Raw genomic sequence first — 27,409 nt, forward strand, 5'->3', positions numbered from 1 at the left:
TTAAGAGATCTTGTAAACACCTAATTACAAGTTCTGATACGCACCAGTTTGTGTTTTAAACCCAACACAAATCATTCCGTTAACATTTTATTTTTTTAAATGTTTTTCAGAGTATGTTCTTCAGCCTAGAAATGCAGAATGGATACCTGTATCTACAGTATGATTTTGGCTTCAGCAATGGCCCTGTAATTCTTGAAGATTCTATGAAGAAGGCTCTGATTAATGATGCAAAATTCCATGAGGTATACAATGATACATTGTTACTGACTTTTAAAAAGTTATATTCTTTCTTTTTTTTTAACCACGGCTAATAGCTGCCTCTATGGGGAAAGGCAGGATATAAATTGAAATGACAAATGATTCAGCAGATTAAAAGAATTTAGCAAATTAAAATGACATGTTATATTAATTAAACCAAAATACACCTCTTATCCAATCTTGTATTATCTCCTTATTGTGGTGACAAGTGGAAACAAACAGGAATAATCACTTTGGAACTATATACTGAAGAAAAAATGTATAACTGCAGTTGTCAGTAATAGTATTAATACTAGTAGTAGTAGTTTCCAGTACTACACAGAATCTAGCTAGACTATTCAGTCTTGAATATGAGGAACAAAAAATGTGGTTCACAGTAGAAAAACATTTAAATAATATGAAATATAAATCATTGTTAGGAAAAAAGGTAAAAGGGAGGAAATTTAAAACAATTAATAGTCCCCTGTGGGAACTATTGCGTGGGAAAAAATGGGGGGGGGGGTTAAAGGTAGGGAACTACAAGTGTCACCCAATAGAATACTTAAATAAAGAAGGAGATGATACAAAATGAAAGAAAAGAAAGAGGGTATAGGATAATAGATTATTTTTTAGATAATTCAGGAAATCAGGTAGAAATATATCAACTAATGGAGCTGATAGGAAAATATTGGCTCCAATTATATGGAATAAATAAAAGTCTACAGGCAATCACAGTTAAAAGAGGAAATCAATATCCACTAGAGGAATTACTTAGGATAAAGCAACAAGGCAGTAAAAAGATAACTGTTAAATTTATAGAATGTTATTGGCCAATCAGTTCAGTCTCCTAGAAGGCTTATTGGGGCTATGGGAAAAGGATATAAAGAGAAATAAAATAGATATTCAGCACTGGATACAAGAGATACAAAAATAAAATATTAATATAAGAGAATAGCAATTAAGACCTGTAGGAAAGTAGTATAGAACACTACTTCAATTGTCATATCTAAACAAGTTTATCTCCAGAATGTTGGCATGGCTATAAACATATATAGATATGTGGTGGGAATAGAGGGGATTGGAACTGAATAAAGAAAGATGTTTAATTCTAAACCTAAAACATATAGGATTAAATAAGTACAATAAATTTTTAATAAAACGATTATTTAAAGTGGCACAAGCAGTGATAACACATGGGACCTTAGTAAATGGAAATATTATATATCAAAATATATAATGTCTGACTATTTAGTAGAAAAAAGACTGAAGGAACGATTTTTGTTCAGAAATTGAAGAATATTGATTGAGAACAAAGGAAGGGGTATGAGGATGTGAATAGGACTATTAAAGCAATACTTCACATGAAAGTTAAAGGAAATTTATAATAAATAGATCGTTCCCTGGGAGAAGGGTGGAGGGGCATAGCATTATACACACACACACACATACACACACACGGGAATTTTGGAATTTAGTTCCAATTTAGTTAATAAAATATTACATTATGGAATATATCATGTGAAATGTAGAAACTGTGATAATTGTATGGTAACATTTGAATTAGATGTAATAAAACACACACATACGTTATCGTATTGTAGCGCAGTCCGTGATGATCCCTCAGGGCGCGATACTATCACCAATGCTTTTCAACATTTACATGAAGCTGTTGGGTGAGATCATCCAGGGACATGGAGCGGGGTGTTAGCAGTACGCTGATGACACCAAAATTTGTTTCTCCATGTCTCGGACTGCTTCAGTGACCAAGGATGGCATCTCCCCTCTGAATGAATGTCTGAGGTCGGTAATGGATTGGATGAGGGAAAATAGACTTAAATTGAATCCAAATAAAACAGAGGTACTCGCTATAGGCAATCCCAATCTGGGTATGGTGATCTGTTCTCCAGTTCTGGATGGGGTCACACTTCCTCTAAAGGACTGTATTCGTAGCTTGGGGGTACTCCTGGATTCATGGCTTCAGTTGTCATCTCAGGTGGCCAGGAGTGCCTGTTATCAGCTTTGGCTGATTCGCCAGCTGCGACCCTTCTTGGAATGGGAAAACCTAGAAACTCACTGGTAACCTCTCGTCTCGATTTCTGCAATGCGCTTTACTTGGGGCAACCCTCATGCCATGCTCGGAAGCTGCAGTTGGTACAAAATATGGCAGCCAGATTGGTAACAGGGAGTTGAAAATTTGAATCCATTACACCTTTTTTAAAATCCCTACACTGGCTCCCCATTTGCTTCCGGGCACAGTATAAGGTGTTAGTCATTACCTATAAAGCCCTAAATGGCTTGGGTCCAACATACCTGTGGGAACGCCTCCTCCCATATAATCCTTCCCGCACTCTCAGGTCCTCTGGGATGAATCTATTGCAGTCAGAGAGAACTAAAATATTAACCACTTCCCAGAGGACATTTTCCGTTGCTGCTCCAAAACTCTGGAACGATTTACCGGACGAGATCCGCCAAATAACATCTTTAGGTGCCTTCAAGAAGGCAATAAAAATTGATCTTTTCTGGCGAGCCTTCCGGAACTGACTTCCAATTTTTCCATTTACCTAATTGTTCCCATTGGATTGAATGATCTTGATTCATTTTATTGGCCATTGGTTGGGAATTGTTTTATTGTTTTATAGGGTGGGAGGGAGTTTGGGAACCTGAAATGTAATATGTCTTTTAACTATTGTTTCCGTGTTTTGTTTTTGGGTTTTTTGTTTGTTTACTTGATTTTATTGTTTTTGATATCTTGTTACCCGCCTCGATCCAATACAGGGAGAGGCGGGATATAAATTATTATTATTATTATTATTATTATTATTATTATTATTATGAGGTACCACAGCTATGTTTGGCGCCAGGATCCTGCGAATCTGTAGGCAACAGCTTGTGAGCTAGAGAAACACCTCTCCCCTTCCTGAATAACTGAAGAGAACACTGTAGACAAAGGTTTCTCAGCTGAGGCTTTTATTCTTTGAGGAATTTCCAATATTTACAGAGTTATCTACAAACATCTACACAGTCCACCATCCATCAAACAGAAAGCCACAAAGTCAACTGACTCTAACGGAATCCACAGCCAACTGCCAAGGCTAACTGTCAAGGGAATGTTCAAATTTCCCCTTGCCAGCGCTTGATTGGCTGATGACCCCTGGCTGGAGATTGGCTGGCCTGTTGCTATGAAATCCCACATTGTACATTTTATATCCCAACTTTATATCCCAACAGCACACATACACACACACACACAACACAGACAGCCCAGGAGTCGTGAGGAAAAAGGGGTGATTTCTTTCTCCTCAGGATCGTTCCCATGGCCGTGTGGTTGCCATGGGAATGATGTGCTGTTCGGAGTTCCTTTCTGCACTGCTGGAAAGGCGTGATAAGCATCCTCCAGTGGTGCGGAAATGTCACACGCGCACAGCACTGTTTGAACGCGGTTCGTGCATGATGTCTCCGACACGTGCAATGTGTGGGCAGAGCTGCACAATCATGGCAGCCCCCACATGTACTAGCATTAGGTAACGTGCGGTTGGTGCGCACTCCCTAACCCTAGTATCGGCACAAGTACGCTCCTTTATGACAGTCTGTATCACGCCTTAGTTTGTTTATTGTATCCTAGGTAGGGAGATCTTTATTTTGAGGTATAGAAAGAAGCCTCTTCTATGTAATCTGCTATTGTAATGTTCTGTTACCTGATAATAAGCCTCTCTCAACCCCGCATCATTGTGTCTTCCTTCAGATGGATGCTCAAAGGAGGAACAGCCCAGGTCTTCAATCTTTGTCTGTCTGTCTCTTTCTTTCTTTCTTTCTTTCTTTCTTTTGTGGGAGGGAAGCAATTTACTGACTTTAAATACCATTATGTTCTTGTGTTGTATAAAGTTGTATGTATACTGTGGCTTCTAACTTGACTTTTTTTTTTCCATTTCAGATATCTGTTATATACCATAATTCCAAGAAAATGATCTTGGTAGTGGATAGGAGACACATAAAAAGCATGGAAAATGAAAAGAAAAGCATGCCATTTACTGATGTCTATATAGGAGGAGCTCCTATTGAGATTTTAAAATCTAGGTTGGTTTATAATGACAATGTAATCACTATTCATTGTTAATTTCTTCGTGTGTACAATAAAATCAATTTACTTTGCCCATGCTCTATAGGGCTAATTAAAACCAGTCAAATTTCTACTTTAAAACAGCCTTTCACAACCTTTTTACCGTAAAGGAACCCTTGAAATAATTTTTAGGTTTCAGGGAACATTTGCACACAAATTATTGTATCTACAACTCCAAAAGAAGGTTGTGATTTTTTTTCAATCTCTTGATAAATCCCTATCAAAGCTCTCACAGAATCCTAGGTCTCTGGCTATTCCTTGTTGAGAAACTTTGCTTTCAGTAAACTGGATTGCACAAAATAGGGTTAGCAACCAATCTTTGTGACAAATGTGTGACAACATATGAGTCGACACAATTCTTGTATGCAGTGTGTTTGTACATTTGTGCCTTGGAGTGATTTTGGTTCTAGCGCTACTTAGGGAGCAAACACACTTGAATTAAAGAGTGGCTGAGGAGAGAAATGTACTTTACTATTGGAAACAAAACTGGCCCTGCCATTAATTAGAGCAAGAGTAAGCTATACTGGTTAGGGCTACTAGAAGCTGCTGCTAGTCATGTTTTGTCCACACCTGCTACTGCTGCAGCTCACACCAAACCCAGTGATGGACATTCCCTGGTGTGTGTTTTTCCTGCCTATATCCATGTTTGCTGCTGTTCTGTGTAGACGTTTATGCTTATTGTTACACTTACAAATGTATCTAATATCATGCCATCACCTACCCCTTTACTCCTAAAGAAATGTCATGTCTTTACAGCGGTGTCAGTTCTCACCTTGCAGTAAGTACAGGTTTTAGGGGCTGCATGAAAGGTTTCCAGTTCCAAAAGAAGGACTTCAACTTGTTGGAAGAGCCAGGAACTCTGGGAATTGGCTATGGCTGTCCAGAGGAATCACTTGTAAGTACAGTATTATTCTGAAACTACAAATGCATCTTCTGGTTATTGCTTTTTAATTTCTAGTAGTTCATTTTCTGATAGTCTCTCTATATAGCTAAGTTATTTCTCCATACTTGTGCTGGATCTCAGTACAAAATAAAACTGGAGGTCTGAAAATTTTGTTTTGTTTTTCTGTCAGTTAGGATAAAACAAACAAAGCAACTACATTTATATACCACTTCATACTGAACTAACAGTGTCTAAGCGGTTTACAACTGTAAGCTAATTGCCCTCAACAAGTTGGGTACTCATTTTAGCGACCTCAGAAGGATGCAAGCCTGAGTCAAGCATGAGCCCTTTCCCTGGTATTGAGCCTTATGGTTTTGAGTGAGTGGCTGCAGTACAGGCATTTAACCACTGCGCCACCAGGGCTTATGAAAGGATAAACTTTCTCAGAATGATTCCTTCCATCTATAAAGTAAACTACAGAGTAAAGAAATGGGAACTAGTATCTGATATACTGTTGAATATAAAAAGTAAGTCCAAAAGCAGTGTTGTAGGCCTACTACAGTGTACTTTTAGCAGGAGGTCTGACAGATTAGCAAATCTTTCCAATTCCCCTTCTCTTTCCCTTCCTCCCTTCCTCTCTTTTCGTAGGTCATATTTTAGTATTTTCTTGTTTAATGCTCAGCTTTGTATAATTGGAATTTAACATTCCAACCCTTTAGTGCAAAATATATGGTGTCAAACAATAGGCATTTCAACGTCCAAGTTTTAAAGTAACCAAAGGAATGTTGTTGTTGTTAACTGCCCTCGACTCAGCCCCAGTTCATGGGGATTCTGTGAATGAGGCACCTCCACGACATCCTTGTCCTCCACTGCTTTGCTTAGGTCCTGCAAATTCAGCCCCATGAACTCTCTGATTGAGTCTATCCATCTGGTGTGCCATTTTCCTCTCTTTCTGCTGTCCTCTGCATTTCCATGCATTATTGTCTTTTCTGCCTTCTCATGATGTGTCCAAAGCACAACAGCCTCAATTTCACCATCCTGACTTCCGGGGAGATTTCAGGCTTGATTTGTTCTAGGATCCATTAGTTAGTCTTTTTAGCTGTATGTGGTATCATCAGCACACTTCTCCAGTGTCAAATAAGTTGATCTTATCTGCTTTTTCCCTATCCAGCTCTCACATGCATTCAAGGTGATGGGGATTCTAACTTTAGTGGTCAGTTGCATATTGTGAAGAACAACCTTTCTATTGTGGCAGGCATTTGGGATTTTGTTATCCCACCTAATTTATGTGAAGGGCCCCAACATATTTTCCTATGATGGCCCAACACCCCTCCGTTTCTAAAGATCAGTAGCGTAGTTTGATTTCAAAACACAGGCCAAGTGGATATTCAAACAAGAATAAAAGTTTATTTTAAAACAGAATGGAAAAAGGTAACTTGGACATGAAGTTGTTACTGTGTCTTTCTTGGTTACATATATATAGGTTTGTTCTTAAATCTCAATTAATAACTCAGCCACATAGGCTATAATATCCCTCAGGATATTGATCAACCGAGACTCCTCTTCCAGAGTCTGGCTAAACCTGAGTCTTTCACTACAAGACTCTCAATTGGACTACTGTCCCGTCTTGAGACCACTATACTCTCTCTTGGTCTGTAATCAAAACCCACTCTGCCAAATTATTGTTCCCTCAGGAACTCCTGGAACACAGTCCTTCTTGGACTCTACTGTTCCCCAACTGAACACCAGCTTCCTCCCTCAGGATTCCAAACCCTAACTGACTGAAACCAACTGCCAAGCGGAATGTTCAAACTCCTCAGCCAGCACCTGATTGGCTTAGGGTCTCTGGCTTCTGATTGGCTGGTTTGTGAGTCAGTTCATCACACATATCTTTACTCTTTAGGGTCTTGTCTAGTTCTTTCATAGCTCCCCATCTCATTCCTAGTCTCTTCTGATTTCTTGACTACATTCTGATAAATTTTTACCCAAGGTATTGGACCTCTTTAACTATTTCAATTTCCTCATTGCCCAGTGCTAAAACACTGTGTGGCCTCAGATCTGTCAAATGGAGAGGATGAAAAGCCACAAAGCAAAATACAAAACTGAACATAAGTATGAAAGCCATTTTTATTCTTCAATATAATTTCAGTCCTATAAAACGCAATGGTGAAATTATGTTTCTAAAAACCTGCAATAAAATTATAATTACAAGTAAACTAAACTAGAAGGCAAAAAAGGTATCATCTTTATTATAACTGTATAGCACAGAGCTAAGTTTCAGTGAATCATACAGCCTATCAAGACATTTCAGTTAGGAACACCCTTATAAAATGGAGGGAAACATTTTTACAGGCTTTCTTGTAGTATGTGAGCCTTAGCACAATAAAATTTTCTAGCACTAGCTTTTGAGAGAGTTTACATCTCATCCAATTTGTATACAAAAATAGTGATTGAACATTACTTGTGGTAGCATGATTGTATGATTACTTCACCCATAACACAACTCTCAGCTTCTGTCCATATTCACTGTGTCACCACAAAGCTGCAGAACCTAGCAGAGATAGTCTAAATATTGATTGAGTAATGGAGATTAAGCCGGTGCTAAATAAATCACATAACGCACTTGCCTCAAAGGAGCCCTGGTGGCGCAGTGGTTAAATGCCTGTACTGCAGCCATTCACTCAAAACCACAAGGTTGCAAGTTCAAGACCAGCAAAAGGGCCCAAGCTCGACTCAGGCTTGCATCCTTCCGAGGAGGGAGCTAAAATGAGTACCCAGACTGTTGGGGGCAAATTAGCTTACTTGCTAATTAGCTTACTTGCTGTTCACCGCTATGATCTTTGGAATAGCGGTATATAAATAAAACAAATTATTATTTATTATTATTACCTCACAGTACCTTTTGGCAATCACAATACTAAACAGGAATTGTTATACTTTCTGAGCCCTGTGCATTCTTTCTTTTGCATATGCTTTGGGGTTTTTTTATTAATACCTGGATATCTTTTTTTAAAACTTGTTGAACAGATGTCCCGTAAAGCATATTTCAATGGAGAAAGCTACATTGCATCAAGCCAGAAAATCTCCTTTCACACATTTGAAGGAGGCTTTAATTTCCGAACTTTACAGCCAAATGGATTGCTGTTCTATTGTGCTGAAGGAGTAAGTATGACTTCATTTTAGAAAAGTCATTTATTTTAAAACAATATGGGATAAATACATATATGATTATTTATTTAATTACATTTGGCAGTCAGGTGAATTGTCAATATCTTGGAAGCATGCTACTATAGTTCCTATAGGCAAGCATGAGAAGCTTTGGTTTTTATTTTCTTCACAAAAGCCAGGGATGGGAAAGTGCATTGCTTCGTGTTTGTGCTGGCTATTACTTGATTCCTTGGTCTTGAGTAAGCTGACAGATATGCAAAATTTTGAAGTAAAATAGCGTAATGAAGCTTATTGGGAATTTGGATTGTTGTAGGTTTGTACTCTCCGCCAATTAGTTTGTAGGAAAAGTACAAAAAGTTGGTTATTGTCTCTAAAGCCCTACATAGTTTGGTCCAGGTTACCTATGAGAGTAAGTAATCCACCCTGTACACTCAGGTCCTCTGGGAAATGTTTGCTCCAGCTTGCCAGACTAGGCAGACAAGTTTCCCAGAAGACTTTTTTTGTCTACTGCCCCCAGACTGTGAAATGACCTGCTGGAAGAGATATAGCATTTGAAAACACTGATGGCATTTAAACCAAATTGACCCAGTCAATTTTAAAACATGACTTTTTAATTTGTATATTTTAAAGAATATACTCAAATGAGTATACTTTAATGGTTTTATAGTATTTCATTTTAACTGTTCGTTTTAGGTATTTTCTTTTTAATTGTGTTTTTTTATTTTAATATTATGTATCCCAACTTGAGGAAAGGTGGGAAAGAAATAAAATTTAGCAGTAGTAGTACTCTTAGTAATAGAAGTTACAACTTGCTTGAATACCAAGTTTATTGCTAGATAAATTATCTGTTAGAACTCCTATCTGCCCTTTCTTTGAGGTTGTGGTTACATCTAGTTGTGGATAGCAAATGTATATAGCAAGTGTCATTATGTATGAATCTGCTCCAAACATAGCAAGTGTCATTATGTATGAATCTGCTCAGGAAAAAATAATCTGTAGCGACATAAAATAGTTTTCTTGAATATGTTGCAACTAAATAAGATAACTAGGAATTTCAGAGAGGTCTAAATGTGCATGGAAATGGGGAGCATCTCCTGCATTTTGAATTCAGAGTTTAATATGCATAAATAATCCAGTTATCAAATTGGGGCTTTTATTGTGTTGGCCAAATTGAACGCTATTATGTTGGCAATAGAATGGGTACAGAATGTTAGGACTGGACAATTAATCATTTTACTGGACCTTTTCTATTTTGTGGGCACCGAGTGGAGGGCTTGCTTCAGTGTGGGGTTAAAGAGGATGTGAATAAGATATGTGTCAGGATGTGCAAGTGAGCACAGTAAGTTGTGACTGGATGAAGGTGTAGCAAATGGCAGGTGCAATCAGAATAAGGTAAGCCTGCAACTACTAAATGAGAGAGCAATTGGCCAATTAGGCCAGGTGGCTATCATAGCCAATCTGCAGAATATAACTGCTTTGCAAGTCTGCTGGGTTCTGAGAGTATATTGGTAATGTTTGTTGTCCATGCTGGTGGAGCATACAGGGAATTGTATGGTCTCCATACTGGCTGGCTTTGATCTCTGTGAAACTGCATGCTGCAGGGCTGGTAATGCTAAACTGACATGCTGCTATACTAGAAGCCATGCTAATGCTTTAATTTTGCTGTTTTGTACTGAGCATTTTTACTGTGTTTTTTGCTTCAATTTTATGACTCTCCTGGGTAAAGCTACTTTTTGTTAACATACTTCCAAGACTCTGCTATTGTTATTTTTACCTCAACATACACCCCAACAATATGTGGTCTTGCAATTTTGCGTTACTATCCATCTCGAGCTGCTTTCAATACCTGGTTTGTGAGCACTATTTCCAACCCATAAAAGAAGGAGAAAACTTCCTTTCCAAAGCCAAAAGCATCTGGGGTGTGGAGATTTTCAACAGAAGAGACAGACTAACTCCTTTTCCCACAAGATCAATCCCATCCTGATTTAATATTTAAATCAGTGTTAAACAAATGTAGACTTGTCACAAGGCAAATGCTTCTTCCTTACTTAATACATTTACTCAGTTCATTGAAAAAAGATCAAAATTTTGTAAGAATCTTCAGTGGAGATTGTTCCAAGGCCCTGTAAATATAGTTGGCACCCTCACTTTTGCAGGGGTTAGGGGCAAACCATTCCGTGAAAGTGAAAAGGCCACAAATATAAATAAATATAAATAAAAATTGTGAATGCTTTTTATCCAAGAGAATACTTCTCTAGGAATCTCTAGGTTCTCCAGTGCAGCTCTGTGGTCAATTTTTGGTGAGGACCTAGAGATTTCTAGAGAAATGTTCTCTTTAAGAATCTCTAGGTATTCCCGTGTGACTCTATAGTCAACTTCCAGTGGAAGCTGACAGCAGAATAGATCTGGAAGACCCAGAGATTCCCAGGAATCCATTAATCTTCAAACTTTCCAAAAGGAAAATCAGAAAATGTGGAGGGGCTGGCTGTAATACGTTCTTCTCTATATTTCAGTCAGATGTGTTCTCCATTTCCATGGATAAGGGAGCTGTTGTTTTAAATGCACAAGGTGTCAGACTTCAAGCAGCAGACAGATCCTATAATGATGGGAAAGCCCACTTTGTCATTACCTATGTCTCACCAGAAAGGTAAACCTTTACAATATTTGAATTTTAGTGTACTTGTAGTTCATTATTTCATGTGGGATACCAAACACCATACTATTTCCAAAGTCAGCATAGAAGGATGTGGCTTTTTCACGTCTTTCCCCAAATAAGTGAAAATACAGATCTTATCATACAATTATGATATTTTATTTTGCACATTAGCAGCCCAATCATATGAATACAGTCCCACAGTAAAAGAATAAGCACAATGATAGAAATACCATCAATACATCTGAATTAGCAAATGCTGTGTGATCATAGTGGCACATTAGGTGTAAATCCTTCCAGCAAGTGCAGATTGATAGCCACACACAAAAGTAAAAACATGGACACAAGACAAGTGAGCAGGACTAGGATTTCACACAGTATCTTCATGCCCTTTTCCTAGTCAGCTTGGAAAAAATGATCCATTCTTTTTATGTTGCTGATGGACTTTAAATTTTATTTCCAGGAGTTTACGACCCTTTATCTCCCAGAGCCCTCATGGCCAAGGAGAAAAGATGTCCTCTTTGCTATATGCCTTCAAGTCATTTCTGACTTATGGCGACCCTAAGAGGCCCTAATATGGGAGTTTCTTGGGAAGATTTGTTCCGTGGAGGTTTTCCATTGCCTTCCCCTGAGGTTGAGAGCATGTACTTGTCCAAGGTTACCCAGTGGGTTTCATGGCTTAGGGGGGGATCAAATCCTGATCTCCAGTGTCATGGTCCAATGCTCAAACCATTATGCTATTCTGGCTTAGAATGTCCCCTACCTACATTGATATTCCTCCATACCATCTTAACCAAGAACAACTATAACAACACACTGACAAAATAAAGGCCTGTGACCCTAACATTGTCATCTTTTTTTCTTTGTCCTGTTTTTGTGCACATATATTTTGTGCATTTTGATTGGCCAATAAAGGTATCACTGTTGTGTAGATTTTGGATTTTATTGTACTTTGCTTATGGCCAACATGGTCACCCCTGGGTGTTTTCTGGATTTTCATTGTCTAGGATACTACCATCATTTTATTCAGCAGTGAATACATTATGAGTGACTTCTATACTGCCAGATGCATATAGGATGTTGGAGGATGCTTGCAATACTTTGTTTCAAAATATATTCTTGTCTCAATGCTGCCACCTAGTGAGTTGTTCAACGATATGGAAAAGCTGTATTTCTAGCATGATTGTATGTGCCTTGAATAACTGCTGGCTAAAAAAGTGACTTATTTAAAGGATCCATGGTAAGAAGAACTGTTTCTGTCTGCAGACTTGAGCTTTTGGTAGATGAAAAAAGGCAGAGGAAAGATAATTCAGGGGAAAATGGTATTGAGGAAAAGCCTGCGAGCACCAAAAAATTCTACTTTGGAGGCTCTCCCCTCAGTAGTGAATTTGCCAATTTTACTGGCTGTATAAGCAATGCCTATTTCACAAGGTAAGTTCATTTTAGTTTGTGTATTCTTCATTAGCCAAGAAACAGAAGAGATTTTGCTTCTTCTTTCTTTCATCAAGCATAGAATTTCAGGAAACAATGTTAAAAGGGAGCTAGCAAAGGTAATCTCTTTAGTATACTTCTGGATGGGCAAAGTTTAATTTTGCAATAATTAATTTGCTTTAAAAAAAGCAAAGAAAGCCATGTTGATGCATTTTAAAAATTCCAAAATCCGTTGTCAGATAGGGTTGCCAGGTCAGATTCAGGATGAGGTTTCTGCAACTTTAATCTGAGATCCATAGATTCAGTAGGTAGATTCTAATTAAAATTAACTATTAGCTGGCCAGTTTTTGAAAATGCAGGTTCTAGCAATTGCCCAGCTCTGTTTCCAGCCCAGTGAAATAAAGAACAAAGGTACAGAGAAAGGTATAAGAGAAGTTTCATCTTATTTTTAGATAACATGTCAGGTAAAAAAAGTGTCATTAGAAGCCAAATTGAGTAGCATTATTTTGTGGTTTGCATAGTTCAGTTTACATTTCAGTTAACTAAAATACAGAACTAATATCTATTAATGTCTGGGGCTCCATCTTTTCAGGTTCTACTTGAAATAAATATAGCAAAGCTTTATTGGTCTTAAACCATTTTCTAAATTGCCTTTTCAGATTATTTCTGATTTTCAGTATATATGACATTGTTAAAAATATTGAGCAGGTTGATAAAGAGTAGAGGTTTGTGTCGGTAGAGTGTCACTACAGTCAAAGCAATGTCTGGCAAGTTCAGCACAAAATAGTTATGCCTGCACTTCCTCCTAACCTACTTCCTTCAAATTCAAATATTGCTTTACAAGAGACTCAGGGATCTTGACCACAGTTCTGACAACCCTGAGTATCTCATCCAAGTGACAATGATCATTGATGTCTAATAGAAGAGAGAAAAAATCCCTGCTGTCTCTTGACTGCACTGCCTGGACTCTGGGGGTGTTTGTGTGTTGGTGATGTGGCACAAGGGATCATGTCTTAAGATAACAATAGAAATTTTGATCATTTTAATTATATAGAATAAGAAATGGGTAGAAATGGACAACATTGAATATTTCAATGCAACTGGGAACTGGGCACCCACATAGACCCAAAACTGGTGGATAAGAGCTTCACATCAAGAAGTAATCAGAAATAGCTCAGTGCAAAAAGAGCATGCTCAATGAATGTGGAAATTTGACCAACTATTGGTAGAGAGGAGAACAAGGGGAAAAGAGGGATGGAATAAAATGAAATTGTTTTATTTCATTCACTAATTGAAATCTGTTGTTGTTGTTGTTGTTGTTGATATGAATGAAATTAAAATGTAGAAACTAGAGGAAGGAATAGTATATTACTGAGACAAACAACTAGAATACTGGCCTGAAAGTTAGCAGGAGCCTGCCGACAATTTTCAGTATTACCTAAATCTCTGATGTACAGCCAGTTCAATCTGAACTGTCCCTGTTTCTCTTTAGAGAATGAAATGCAGTGTAGATTATTTCTCTCTTATTTTTATCTTCAGCTCTTTCTACCTGGAAAAAAAACACAACTGTTTGACATTTAATTGTTTTCATGATAATAATTAATAAAATATACAGATCATAATCCAGCAGAACTTGGCTGTTCCCCTTGATGACAGTACAAAAGCAAAGAGCTATTTTCTTATAGACCTGTTCCATGCACATGCTGAGCTCATAAACAAGACAATCTTAAATTAGAGTAGCAGGTTGGGTGAAGAAAGAAATTTCTAAATGCAAAATCAAATTTGGTGGCTAAGAATAACAAGATTGTCCCTCTTTTCCCCCTTTTAAACAGAGTGGATCGAGATGTTGAGGTGGAAGACTTCCAGCGGTACCCTGAGAAGATCCAGGCATCCCTTTATGGATGTCCTGTTGAATCTCCCCCAGCTGCCTTGTTCCATAAGAAAAGAAAAAATTCTTCCAGATCTAAAGAAGGTCATAATAAAAGGGTTAGCATCACCACCTGGCTAGCCATTGAAACAGCACCTAACACTCACAAATACCATAATTCCTTGGACCATGTTCTTTGTTTTGTTATTCATTGGGGATGTCTCATTTTTATTGATTGCTTGTAAACTCCTTCAAGACCTTTTTCAAATAAAGAACAGGAAACAAATGATTTAAAATTATAACAGGCACATCTTGTGTGGAGTCAAAAAATTTATTAAGGACTTTATCACATAGGGAGAAAACCAAGATTAAAAAGGCATTTTCTCAGCAAAGTCCTGAGATCACTGCAAGACATATCACAATTAGAGAGGATTTATCCTGGGAATAACCAGCAACAAATCATTCATGGGATTTCCACGTGAATGATTTGTTGCTGGTTATTCCCTGGTTATTCCCGGGATAAGGCCTCTGTAATCATGCCATCATCTTTGCCATGATCTTGGGACTGCCAGGAAAATACCTTTTAAATCTCAGCTTTTCCCCTGTGCGAAGTAATAATATTTATATTTATTCCTCCCGTATGATAAAGTCTTAACAGAAAAACAATAGGAGTTATTATATCCAGCACCTTCCTCTTTCAAAGAAACAAATCTCCTATTAAACACTTTTTCTCCTTCAGGCAAATTGAAAATTGTCCCCTTTATCAAGGCTACTTTTTTTAAAATGCAGTAATTTAACAATCACAGTATTCTGCTGCACATTAAATAAACTGGACTAACTACTATCTCCAGATACTTGGCATCATCACTAATACAGATTAGACTGGTCTTTTAACTATGAACATGCATTTACTTGTTTGTTTTATTTATTTCAAATATTTTTTTCAGTTGACCTACAACTAATAGCGCTCAGGGCAATGTAAAATAAAAAACAAATAAATACAAAACTATCTGAATCAAACAAAATCAGCATAACAAACCAGCCAAAATAGGAATAAACAAAGTATCAAAATGCAAAAATGTGATGGAAATGGAAATGCAGTGTAGCAATAAAATAGGCACAGTTAAGAGGGCAAAAGGGGGGGGGGGGGGGAATAGGCACTGGACAGACCTTTCAGATGAAGATATTCCATAACTGGTGGGAGAGGGTTTGATTTATTTATTTTAAAGCATTTATTTATTGCTTCTCAGTCCATCAGGGATCCCAAGACAATGTACACAAAAAAATTATTTAAAAAACTAATTATAAATTTAGTATATAAATATAAATATCATTACATCTTATAAAAACAGACATCAATTAAATTAAGCTAAATATTAACAACAAAGGTCTCAGTGCAAGTTCTCTCAAAGATGTTTATTAAGACTTTCAAGTGGACATTCCTGAATTTTACAGACTGAAAGAACTTAATTCTGAGGAAATAATTACATGGTAAATATTAGACCTGCCCAAACAGTATTGAGATAGCACATACAAAAATTTAATGCGACTTACAGAAATTTCATTTGTGTTTTTGTTTGTTCATTTGTTTTTTTGGTATGGAGGTTGGAAAAGACAATGAAGGTTCTTCACAGTTTCCATCAAGTATTAAAAAAATAGATCAAGAACTGAGAACTTTGCAGGCCTCACAGTGCCACTTATCCAGTAGCCCCAAAGCAATTGAACATACCTATCAGTTTGGAGGAACAGCAAATAGCCGGCAAGAATATGATTACTTACCAAAGGATTTCAGTGAAAGGTAGCGTGAACTAATAATAATTTTTATTTTTATACTGAATTTATATCCCAGCTTTCTCCCAAAATGGGATACTAATGTAATACATGCTTGTAATTTTTCTAATGCTGCTCACATTTTCCAGCTTAAAGGAATATAAACTAAGATTTCAAAAGTAATTTTTCATATCATTCAAGCATTTTCTCACTATGCTGTATTTAGTTTTTTCTTCTTCACATTTTAGAGGGCATTTGTTCAATGATTTCCTTTCACAAAGCATTTTTTATTATTTTAAACAGAGCTCAATTCTCCATTAGCCTGAAGACTCATTCATCCCATGGCATGATTTTCTACGTCTCTGATCAAAAGGAGGAACATTTCATGACTCTCTTTATCGCCCATGGCCGTCTAATTTTTATGTTTAACAGTGGGAACCAAAAATTAAGAATCAGAACCCAAGAGAAGTACAATGATGATCAATGGCACAACGTAAGTTGGATGGGAAGGAGAAATTGCTGTTGCAAAAAATAAACATCCGATTGTGCAGAGTGGTTGGAACATTTGCTGCAATCAAATAAATATTTCAAGCACATGTTACATTAAAATTTCCTCTCTAATAATGATGAATAATATAGATGTCTAATATATATCTGTCAACTCGAGGAAAAGAATATTACCTAATCACACCTTACTTGATTATTCTAGTTTCAGATAATGACATTTCCCAATAAGCAGTTACTTAAATCAGCTACAGATTGTCTGAAATAATCCCAACTTGATTTTCACTATTTCTGTAAATTTTATCAGGAAAAGAAGAAAATATTATCTGAATCTTACTTAGCCCTGCCAGGCACCATTAGACAGGACTCTTTTGCCTTATGTAATATGTTTTGAAAATGCTGACAACTCCAAAATGCAATGGAATACATCTGATTTCTTTATGAAAATGCCCAATATTTGATCACTGAATCCACCCTTAAATAAAGAAAGAAAATTCAGAGTGCAAGTGGTACAGTTGAAGAATTCAGGATTGGCAGCCCAGCATAACTCCACAAGAAATTTTGTAGTCTGAAAAAAGAGATGTGATTAGTTAAGAGTGCAAGCAAATATGTGCCTATTTTTATTATGTATTCATTCATACTATATTCCCCCCCCCCTTTTAGTGGTGCCCTAAACTGGGACCTCTGTGGCAGCTAAAATTACCATAAAAGACACAGATAATACAAAACAATAGATCAGCAGAAAAAACACCAAATGTTAACAGCAGTGCAAATAAAATAATGACAATAGAGCAACATACTGTGAAAAGTCCAAAGCAGCAGCAACTATAAGTGAGGTACATTTTAATGAGAAGTGCACAGATAATTTACATTCATGGGATGTTTACAGGAAAATGCTATACATATCTACTCAGAAGTAAAGCCCATTAAGTTTAATAGTGTTTACTCCCAGATAAGCAAGTGCACAATTGCAATCTGACACTTTACTGAAGCAAAGTTCTATTTCTGTTCTATTGTTTTACTAAATGTAAAGTTTTTAAAAATTAATTCTCTGTCGTTTATATTTTGGGCAAATGAACTATTACCAGAAGTGCAGAAAAAATCCAAAACTCTTTTTTTCCTTTTTTAAAAAAAATCAATATGCTAGATAATTACATTTTTTCTAAGCTAAAATGTTTTTATTTTTAGGTAATGTTTGTTCGAGAGAAAAATACTGGCCGTTTGGTGATTGATGGTCTCAGAGTACTAGAAGAGAGTATTTCTTTATATGATAATATATGGCAAGTTACTAGCCCTTTTTATATAGGAGGTGTGGCACCAGGAAAAGCTGCCAAAAATATCCAGGTAATTTTTTTTTTCATGATAAAGAATGAATAAATATATTTCTTAATAATTTAACCCCAAAACAACTGAAGAAGGAAAAATGAAATTGGTGAGCATACCACTGCATATTTTGCCAGACAATTTAGGTGAAGCTAGGGAGCAGAGGGACAATCCTGGCCGCACAGTTCTGCGCACCTGTACTCAGAAATATGTTTTACCAATTTCAGTGGAATTCAGGCTCATGTAAACTGGAACAGAATAGCAGCCAGAGGCCCACTGAATTCATTGGCAATTACTACAAAGTAGTAGGGCATAAAGTATTGCATAGTGCGCCTTTTTCAGTGTTTAACAGAAACATATTTATAGCTGTTTCGTCACATTACCTGCATAGTGTCAAGCAGGAAGGAAATGCTGAAGTCAGTCTGCCAAGTTCAGCATCTTTTGGTTTGAAGAGAAAATTAAGAAGAAATTACACGATGCTCAAAGTGTTGGTTTTTTGGGGTCTTAGTTTATTTACTTATAACCAAATTAACATGTAGTTTTACTGTTCGGGGGTGGGGGCCTTATATCAGTGCTTCTTGATCAAGGAAACCCAGAGCTAGAGTATCCCGAACAGATGGCTGGCCAGCTCAGCCTGAAGACCTGCATTGTGGTCTTTATGTATATCCAAAGTATATACAAAGTGTGACATATTAACCAATCAAAAATTACGAACAGATTTAAATGTAGACTATTATTTTTAGTCTTTCTTTCCTTTACCAAACTGCAAGGCTGTATCTATTGAATTTATGAATAATTGTATATCTAAATCATGAAGGATCACATCATTTTCCCCTTGCTAATGCTGACATTTTACTCATTTCCATTTTGTTTTCTCAGATTAACTCGGTCTACAGTTTCAGTGGTTGCCTTGGCAGTCTACAGCTCAATGGAAGGCCAATCACTTCTCCTTCACAAACATTTAGTGTAACACCTTGTTTTGAGGGATCATCAGAGGAAGGAACATATTTTTCAACTGAAGGGGGATATATTATTCTTGGTAACATTTCACTAATTACACTTATTATTATTCTTTGATCACAGTGATGCCAGTATAGGTATCATCTGTTGACTGTTGAAAATTGGGGAGAGATCACTGAAGAGTCATCTTTATATATTTATTGTATTAAACATATGTATGGTGTCTCATGTGCTCTTGGTGGAATAATATGTTGCATAAACCCCTTTATCTTTGCTACTTAGTTTGTTGTGTGAGCGCCAGAAATCCTTACTGTTAATGGCAGCATTATTGGTATGCTAGTTCCCAGTTAATTCCAGCCATTAACACAGTGTTGGGCATCTTGCTACCCTTGTTGCCTCACTGTACTCTTCAGTTGTACAGGATGATGAGAATTCAACCCAAGATTTGAGTGATAAGTTGTTCATAGAATTAATACAATGCCATAATCATTGGTTTTTCATTATCAAAGGAACCGTTAAAGTTGTTTTGAATGTTACTATGCTTATGCAACATGTTATACAATAAAGCAATAATTGTGGGTGGGGTGGGGATGGAAGAAAATTGGGAGTGAGGTGCTACTTGCACAAAATTTTATTAGCATGGAACATAGCATCTCGAAAAATCATGTTGTTCAAATGGTGAATGAGTCTGCTATACAATGGGGCGAAGCAGACAGCCCACCATAATCAGACTGGGACTACAGTGACCACATGGCCCACTTCCAAAGTGGGCCATCATCACAGTCCTAAGCCAACTGCTGCTAGGAGCCAGATTTAATCAGTTCCTTTTTGGTCTGGTCCAAAGGACCGGATCACAGCACTGGAGTGGCTTCCGGCCATTTGGGGGGCCAGAAGCCACATATTTTGCTCTTTGCTTTTCAGGCCAATGGAAACTAAATCAAAATATACAGAGTCAGAACTGCAGGATGTGATATCAAATAATAGTTAATACCAAAATAATTTTAATAAATTATTAATTAACAATCTTAATTTAAAATAAGTAAATTAGCAGAATAATTGTTAAAAATCCCTCATATGTCCAAATTGGGAAAAAATACAGATTTGGAAATCATCATTACAATTATCGTGTGCTGTAACAGGTGACTAATTTCACAATTAATTTTAATGGAAAAAGAACATTCTGAGACTTATGATTTCCCTGACAGATGAATCATTCAGCTTGGGTCTGAAATTTGAAGTTGTTTTTGAAATCCGGCCTCGAAGTAATTCAGGTATCTTAATGCATGCACACAGTGTCAACAGAGAGTTCTTGAATATACACATGAAACAAGGACAGGTATGAAGGATTTTCTTTCTATTCCTATATGCATGCCTTTCCAAACTCTATATTCTTTTTGTCATGCATTTTGTGTATAAGCCAAAATTCACTCAATATGAACAGGTTCTAATTTTTGAAATAACCTCATTTAATCAGAAAAGGCAAAAATATACCCTCATTGTAGTCCTTCTGTAGAAGAGGCATCAGACATCAACAAAATATAGTGCGCCCGCATCATACGCGAGCGCCTCTTACGCGGCTTTCAGCATACAGAAAGAAGAAACCCTTAGAGTGAACAAAGTTTGGCTACCAGTCCTGACAAATAGCAAAATGAGGACTCAGCAAATGCAAATGAGAAATCACCCAGGGTCATGGGCTTTCCCAGAAGATAATGATCACCAATTAGCAGACACTAATCCTCCTTTGCATATTCTCCCACCCTGAGACCCTGCCAGAAACAGAGACAGCAGAAAAAACTAGTTGTGTAATTTAGCTCTTCCAAAATCTGCAAGCTGAAACCTTCTATATACATCTACTTGTACAATGAACTGTACAATTGGTTTTACAAAACCAACAAATCTTTTAGTTTCATTTTTTGCACTGATTAAAGAATTCAGTTTTTCAAGATGAACCTATTCAAAACAATTGTAGTTACTTGTCTGAAATTAAGATTAAGAAAAAATCTAATTACCATACTAAATTAACTAAACTAAATGTTTATTAAACTTCTCAAAAAGCACTGGAAAATTTTATTGAGATGAATAATAATAGTATACCTTAATTCAAAATAGTCTAACTACATTTCTTAGTAAATTGTTGTATGTAATTCTTCCTTTTGATTAAGATTTAACAAAATAAAAGTGCAATCTTATACTTCTTTTCAGCCAGTGATTCCTGAAAGTAAGGCTTACATTAATGTAAAAGTTCATATATAATTACAAAAATGTTTATTTTGGCATTGTTTTAAAAAAGTGAACTACACTATTTAGCTCTCATTTTCTGGCAAAACTAAAATTTTAAATGTGAATTAAATGGTTTTACCAGGTAATTGTAAAGCTCAACAACGGAATAAAGGACTTTTCAACTTCTGTTATACCGAAACAGAATCTCTGTGATGGCCAATGGCATAGAATTGCAGGTGAGCATTAACTATTCATCACTAGAAGTGATCACTATTAGCAATCAAAATTCCTGATGTATTATGTCTGAGCCAGTTCACATATAGAGTGACTTACGTATTATTATGAAAGCATAAACATGGACAGATCAGGCAGTCTTACATTCTTCCAAACCAGAGTGACAATCGCTCCAACATTGTTGTTATACAGTGGATCCTTTGTATATGTGGTAGATCCATTCCAGCCCCTCCCCCCATGTATGGGAAAAATAGGTGGGATGTCAAATCCTATTGATTTCAAAGGCGGTGTGCTCCTATTTGCTCCATTTGAACCCCCCCCCTCAGGCTTGCCGTCCATGTGAGCTCAAGTCCATGTACAGCAAGCCCGCGTATGGGGCAGGCGAACTGTACTTCTTCATTGAAGAGTAATGGAACTATAGTACAGTCACCCCCCTCCCACATTCATGGGGATGGGGCACAGCCTTCCCAAAAGTGAGAAAACCACAAATAGCAGCTTTTTTTTAACCTGACAGAACACTTTTCTAGGCATCTGTGGGTATGCTGAAGGACCTACAAATGCCTAGAGAAAATATTTTTATTTTATTTATTTTTGTGGCGCCAGGGGAAATTTAGTAATCTGTGAATAATCAGTTGTGTGAATACTTAATTCACAAATGAGGAGGGGCAACTGTATCTTTAAACTAATATATGTCCTGCACAGTAACCCAAGAAACCCCATACTGGAGTTAGCCATTTTATTACGTTTGGGGCTCCAGCTGAAAATGGAAATCATACAGTTAATTGTCCATCAACTTCTGTAACATTCAGGACAGTTTAACAGTGTATAAGGGGCTGAACAAACAGCCAGTTTGAGCACAACTGGGGATGGCTTGGAGGTGTGGCATTTAGATGTGCCATGCCCCCAAGCGGGATAGAAGCCAGACTGGTGATTACATGCCAGCTGGCTTCTCTCCTGCTTGGAGGTGTGGTGCTTAGACACCCACTTTCCCCAGAGCTAGGTTTTCCAAGGGAAAAGCTGGCTCTTCAAGAGAAGGGGCAGCTTCTTTCTTCCCCCAAAAAAGAGTGGATTGTATCTGGGCATCTGTTTGCCCTGGCCCCGATCCAGCCTAAGAGGGGGGTTCTAAGATGCCCCCGTTGGGCTGTCTGTATCCCCACCTTAGTCATTATGCATATCCATTTGTCATAATACAGCTCTATTTGCCATCTATGCATTATGCAAAATTCCTATATAGTTTTTTGCCTCGTTTATTTAATGTTGTCCACCTGAACAACTCACAGCCTAAATACTTTAAGGGCTCCACATCCCATGTGATCTTGGAAGTTAAGCAGGCCTAGCTCTGGTTAGTACTTGGATAGAAGTCTACTAATGAATACCAAGTGCTGCAGGAATTTCAGAGGAAGAAAGTACCATAACCACCTCTGAGTATTCCTTGTCCAAGAAAACCTAATAAAATGCATGGGGTCACCATAAATCAATAGGTGACTTGAAGGCACATACACACTTGGAGAAGCAGAGATTTGCTAGGCCCCAGTTCTCCTAGCTCTTCTGTATGGTATCATCTAGATGCAGACTTCCACAACAAATCATGTGCTCTGCCACTGAGTTACCACTTGCTAGGATGGCTGACATTAAATCAGAGCAAACACTATAGGAGAACAGGTCTAGGTCATGGGAAAGGAACCTAAATCTTTAACTAGGATTTACAAGTGTCTTTGTGAAATAATGCAATAAAAACAGAAGGCTCATCCCCAGCCCTTTGTGTTTTACATGACAGTTATTAGAGATGCCAATGTGGTGCAGCTGGATGTAGATTCTGAAGTGAATCATGTGGTAGGACCATTAAATCCCAAGGCAACTGACCATAGGGAGCCTGTCTTTGTTGGAGGAGTACCAGGTAAGATGTATCATCATTTAAAAATATAATATAGAATAAAAAGTGTAATGTTTCAAATATTTATTTCCTATTATAAGGTAAACTCACACATATATGTACACATAAACACACAATGACACACATCTTTGTAAAAGTTGGGATCCTGTTGGGGTGTCACACATGTGTAAATTCCCCTGAAGAAGTGGTTGGATATATTTGTATGATGCTAAATGGCCATACTCATTTCAAGGTGACAGAAGCAGAGTTGTGTATTGTAGCATACTGTACATGTAAGTGTATATTGATTTGTTTATTTGGTTAGACATCTTCACAGTCCACTGATGAGGCTGCATTGCATAACTGCCATCAGTCTTTCTGAGCATAAAGCTACTCTCCGTGATCTTCATGCAGGATCTCAGCAAATATATATCCCTCATGTTTTTCACTGTTATAGTGAACATTTTGAAAACTATGTGCCATTTTTAAAATTAAAATGGGTATCTTCTCAAGATAGTTTTCTGTACAGTGAATACAAAACATGCTAATTTATTCTAAGTTTTTAAAGCCAGTGTTTATAATGAAGAATGTGACTTATAGATCTATGTTGTAGGAATGTTCAAAATTATGAGATTTCCCATTTTCATTAGGTTGATCCAATCTCTGGATTTTCTTGTTTTTTGAACAAAATTATCAAGAATTTCTGATTTAGTTACTGTGTTATCCTGAACAGAAACTTTCAATTTATATTAGAAATGTGCTACTTTATCTATTTGCCTTAAAAGTCCATTATAAATACCACTATGTTTTGTACTAATTCAGTACATTGCTACCACTTAAAATGGGTTAGAACCTCTAGTTTAGACCCAGGTTGGGAATTCTGAAGCTTTCAGATGTTGCTGGGCTGTAACTCGGAGCAGCTTTTGCATGTGTAACCAATGGTGAGGGAGGCTGCTGGAAGTTGTAGAGGCTGGAGATTTTAAGATGTGATATTTTTGTTCTGGAGAGGAATGGATACAAACATGCTTTGAAGATTGGAATTTAAACTAGGGGTGAGAATGTTGAAGTCCTCTAGAAGCATGTTTGTATCCATTCCTCTCCAGAACAAAAATATCACAGCTTAAAATCTCCAGGGACAATAGAAGGCCTAAAGCCACTACATGCTTAATTCAAAAATAAAATGATTTAATCATCATGAGAAAAGTGTATTCTGACATATAATATTTACTAATTGTAATAAATGTTGATCGTCATATAGCAATGGGTTTTTTCAGTGATAATAAACAATACAGTACTTATCAGTATACCCATTCAAAACAAGCTCATCACATGAGTATCATTTGTATTTATAAAATATTTATTTGTTATTATTTACAGACATAATATTCTTTGTACATCCTAGGCATCATTTTTATTAAAAGATTGAGGATTAGAAAGACAATATGAAAGTCAGTACCTGTTAACCACTTTTTTCCCAAGCAGGCTACTTCTCCTCTCTTTCACACAATCCCCTGTGCAAAGAATAGATGTAATTATGGCGTGGTACATACCGCCCCTTTGGGGCGGCCTGCACCCACCCCTTTTAGCTCCGGGTTGGGGACGGGGCAGCCTCATCGGCAGCCCGGCAGCCCCAATCTGGAGTTTTTCTTGACCACGGAGAAACGTCAAAATGCCGTTTCTCCATGGCATGGAAAAGGGGTGTCCTTGGGGCTTCATGCCCCTGGACACCCCAGGAGCCGCAGCCATGGGATCCACCCAGCCCTTTTCTCCCCGGCATCATTCCCACAACTGTTTGGTGGCTGGGGGAATGAAGCAGGCTGTTTCAGAGCTCCTTCTTGCACCACAGCCAGACCACCATAAACAACCTGGGGCAGCGCAGAGACGTCACGCATGCACCCGCCATTTGGATGTGGCAAGTGCATGACGTAATCATGGTGGCCCCTGTGTTGATGAGAGGCCACCATGATTACGTGGCCACATTTTGAGGAATTCCCTATTCCTCCCATCACTACTTGCCCACCCTGTTCCCTCTGCATTTCTCTGCAGTCAAATCTTGCTTTAAAAAAAAATAGTATTCAGATTAATTCATAGGTGGAGTTTTTATTATTTATGTTTTCTTTGGGAGTTCAGCAGGTGGTTTTTAAAATCTTATAAAAAGCAATGGTAGTGGCAATTCTACAAATGATACGATTTATATAAGCAGAATCAGGAGAGAGGTCTTTATCCCTCTCCACTGTTGCCATTATGCACCATTTAAATCTGTTCCAGAAATCTAGGAAACCCTCCAATTCTGATTTCCAGCCAGTGCCATATAGAAGAAAGTTCTGCTGCACTGGAACTGTACCTCCAGTCCAGTATCCAGTTTAGGCTACTATAAGTAAATGGTGGTAAGAAGGATAATAAATGCATGTAGAACATCCCATATTCCAAGTTTTATTCAATTGTTCCTGTTTTGGTAAGCCACCTCTGAGAAACACAGTCACCCACAGTGCTGCACCATTATGTTTGAACAACTTATGGCTGTTTTGTTTCTGTTTTTTTAACCTCTGTAGAATCTCTTCTCACATTCAGCCTAAGTACACGCAATTCCTTTAATGGATGCATCCGTAACTTTATGATTGATGAAAGGCCAGTGAGTTTCAGTAAAGCTGCTTTGGTCAGTGGTGCTGTAAGCATCAATAGATGTCCTGCTGCCTGAAAAAGTGACGAACTACACAACTGCAAGGACCTGTATAGCACTGAAGGAGAAAACCAAGCAGAAGAAGCTGTGATGTATTCAATTCTCAGTACCAAAGAAAAGAAAATATATTGTTTAATGTATGTTTATGATAATACATTATGCTTATAATCACTCCTGAGAATTTGTTTCATACCAAAAAAGAAAAAGAAAAAGAAAAGAAAGCCTAATTATTTGCAATGCACCATTGCAGAATGACGATTATCAGACCAAACCTTTGCAGATGTGAGTATGCCTGAGCCCACTAAAGTAACAAGTTTAGACATATCTAGTTTGATAAAGGTTTACGGCTGGCACATGAATCACCAAGCCTGAGTGTACTACTGAAATATATAGTAAGTAAGAGTAGAGCTCTAATTCCGTATGCCCAGTTGTGCAAAGAGAGGGAAAATACATCTCTGTATATATTTCCCTTGGGCAAAGAATGCATCTCTGTTGTGCACTACTGGGATTCTTCATGCTGAAGCACTGTGTTTGAGATGTAGGTCAATTCTGTACATGGTTTGTATTGAATGCATCTACTGCATGTTCCTTACAGAATAAATTTTGTAATAGAGAAGTTTCACAAACAACTGTCTTTGAAGTCTCTTTATCCAGTTTGTTTATTCATTTTTCAATTAGATTTGGGAATGCATTGGATAAATGGAATTCCATTTTCACTTCAATCTGCTGAAGTTCTTACTATCTCCACAGATGACAAATATGACAAACTGCTCCTTGCTATAAGCAAAATTGGACTTATTATTTTTGAGCCTACATTACTGTTTTATAGTTATTTAAACTGCTTTATTGTGAGGTGAACGTGATAACCACTACACTACAGAAACCAGCTTTAAGTGGGACTAACAACTGGATTTAAGGCCATATATTCTATACACTGCAATCTTTATACCAAAAAAAACCTGCTTTATTCTTTCCCTCCTGCTAATATTAGGAAACTGGGTTTTTGTGTACGAAAAGGAATTTTAATTATGTTGAGGTAACATGTATTTCTCAGTGAGAATTTAAGCTTTTAAGAGAATGATTGGTAACTGGATATATTTTAAAAATAGCTTAGTTTGTCTCTTCTAGTTATTTATCATCTTTCCAAATACATTCTCTTTATCCTGTTTGTTGCTCTTTGGTTCTCCGGCAGATAATATCAGTGCAGAAAACCTAGGCAGTTGCTCAAGACAGGAACATAACAAACCTCATCTATGGGTAAGATCTGATGTGTGAACTAATCTTCCTCTAAAATTATGTCTAGTCTGAACTATTGGAAAGGCTATGTAGGTCATCATACAACTGAGCCTTGGATGAGCAAACACACTTTTGAGCCCTAGATTAGCAAACAATTAATCATTAACCAATTAAATACCAATTCTCGGGCATCATCAGTTCTCGGGTTTCTATGAAATCTAGAGCCATGTATAAAGACAAAAGAGTTAAGAGT

At 37.3% G+C, this 27,409-nt stretch overlaps 1 protein-coding gene across 1 annotated transcript in view; it reads left to right on the plus strand.

Moving 5' to 3' along the window:
* LAMA4 (laminin subunit alpha 4) overlaps positions 1–26,543 on the plus strand; it is a 148,555-nt gene extending 122,012 nt beyond the window's left edge. The window contains exons 24-38 of the mRNA XM_089530550.1: positions 111–242; positions 4,169–4,311; positions 5,111–5,249; positions 8,265–8,399; positions 10,919–11,052; positions 12,325–12,489; positions 14,322–14,475; positions 15,961–16,154; positions 16,430–16,619; positions 17,819–17,974; positions 18,833–18,992; positions 20,119–20,249; positions 21,276–21,369; positions 23,145–23,264; positions 25,793–26,543. Of these exons, the coding sequence (XP_089386676.1) occupies positions 111–242; positions 4,169–4,311; positions 5,111–5,249; positions 8,265–8,399; positions 10,919–11,052; positions 12,325–12,489; positions 14,322–14,475; positions 15,961–16,154; positions 16,430–16,619; positions 17,819–17,974; positions 18,833–18,992; positions 20,119–20,249; positions 21,276–21,369; positions 23,145–23,264; positions 25,793–25,938 (2,193 nt within the window). The 3' untranslated portion in view covers positions 25,939–26,543. The remainder of the gene's footprint in view (positions 1–110; positions 243–4,168; positions 4,312–5,110; positions 5,250–8,264; positions 8,400–10,918; positions 11,053–12,324; positions 12,490–14,321; positions 14,476–15,960; positions 16,155–16,429; positions 16,620–17,818; positions 17,975–18,832; positions 18,993–20,118; positions 20,250–21,275; positions 21,370–23,144; positions 23,265–25,792) is intronic.
* Positions 26,544–27,409: the final 866 nt, after the last annotated feature.

The sequence above is a fragment of the Sceloporus occidentalis genome, unplaced genomic scaffold (genome assembly GCF_023333645.1).
Source record: "Sceloporus occidentalis isolate IW3139 unplaced genomic scaffold, rSceOcc1.0.p SCAF_6, whole genome shotgun sequence".
In the NCBI taxonomy this organism is placed as follows: domain Eukaryota; kingdom Metazoa; phylum Chordata; class Lepidosauria; order Squamata; family Phrynosomatidae; genus Sceloporus; species Sceloporus occidentalis.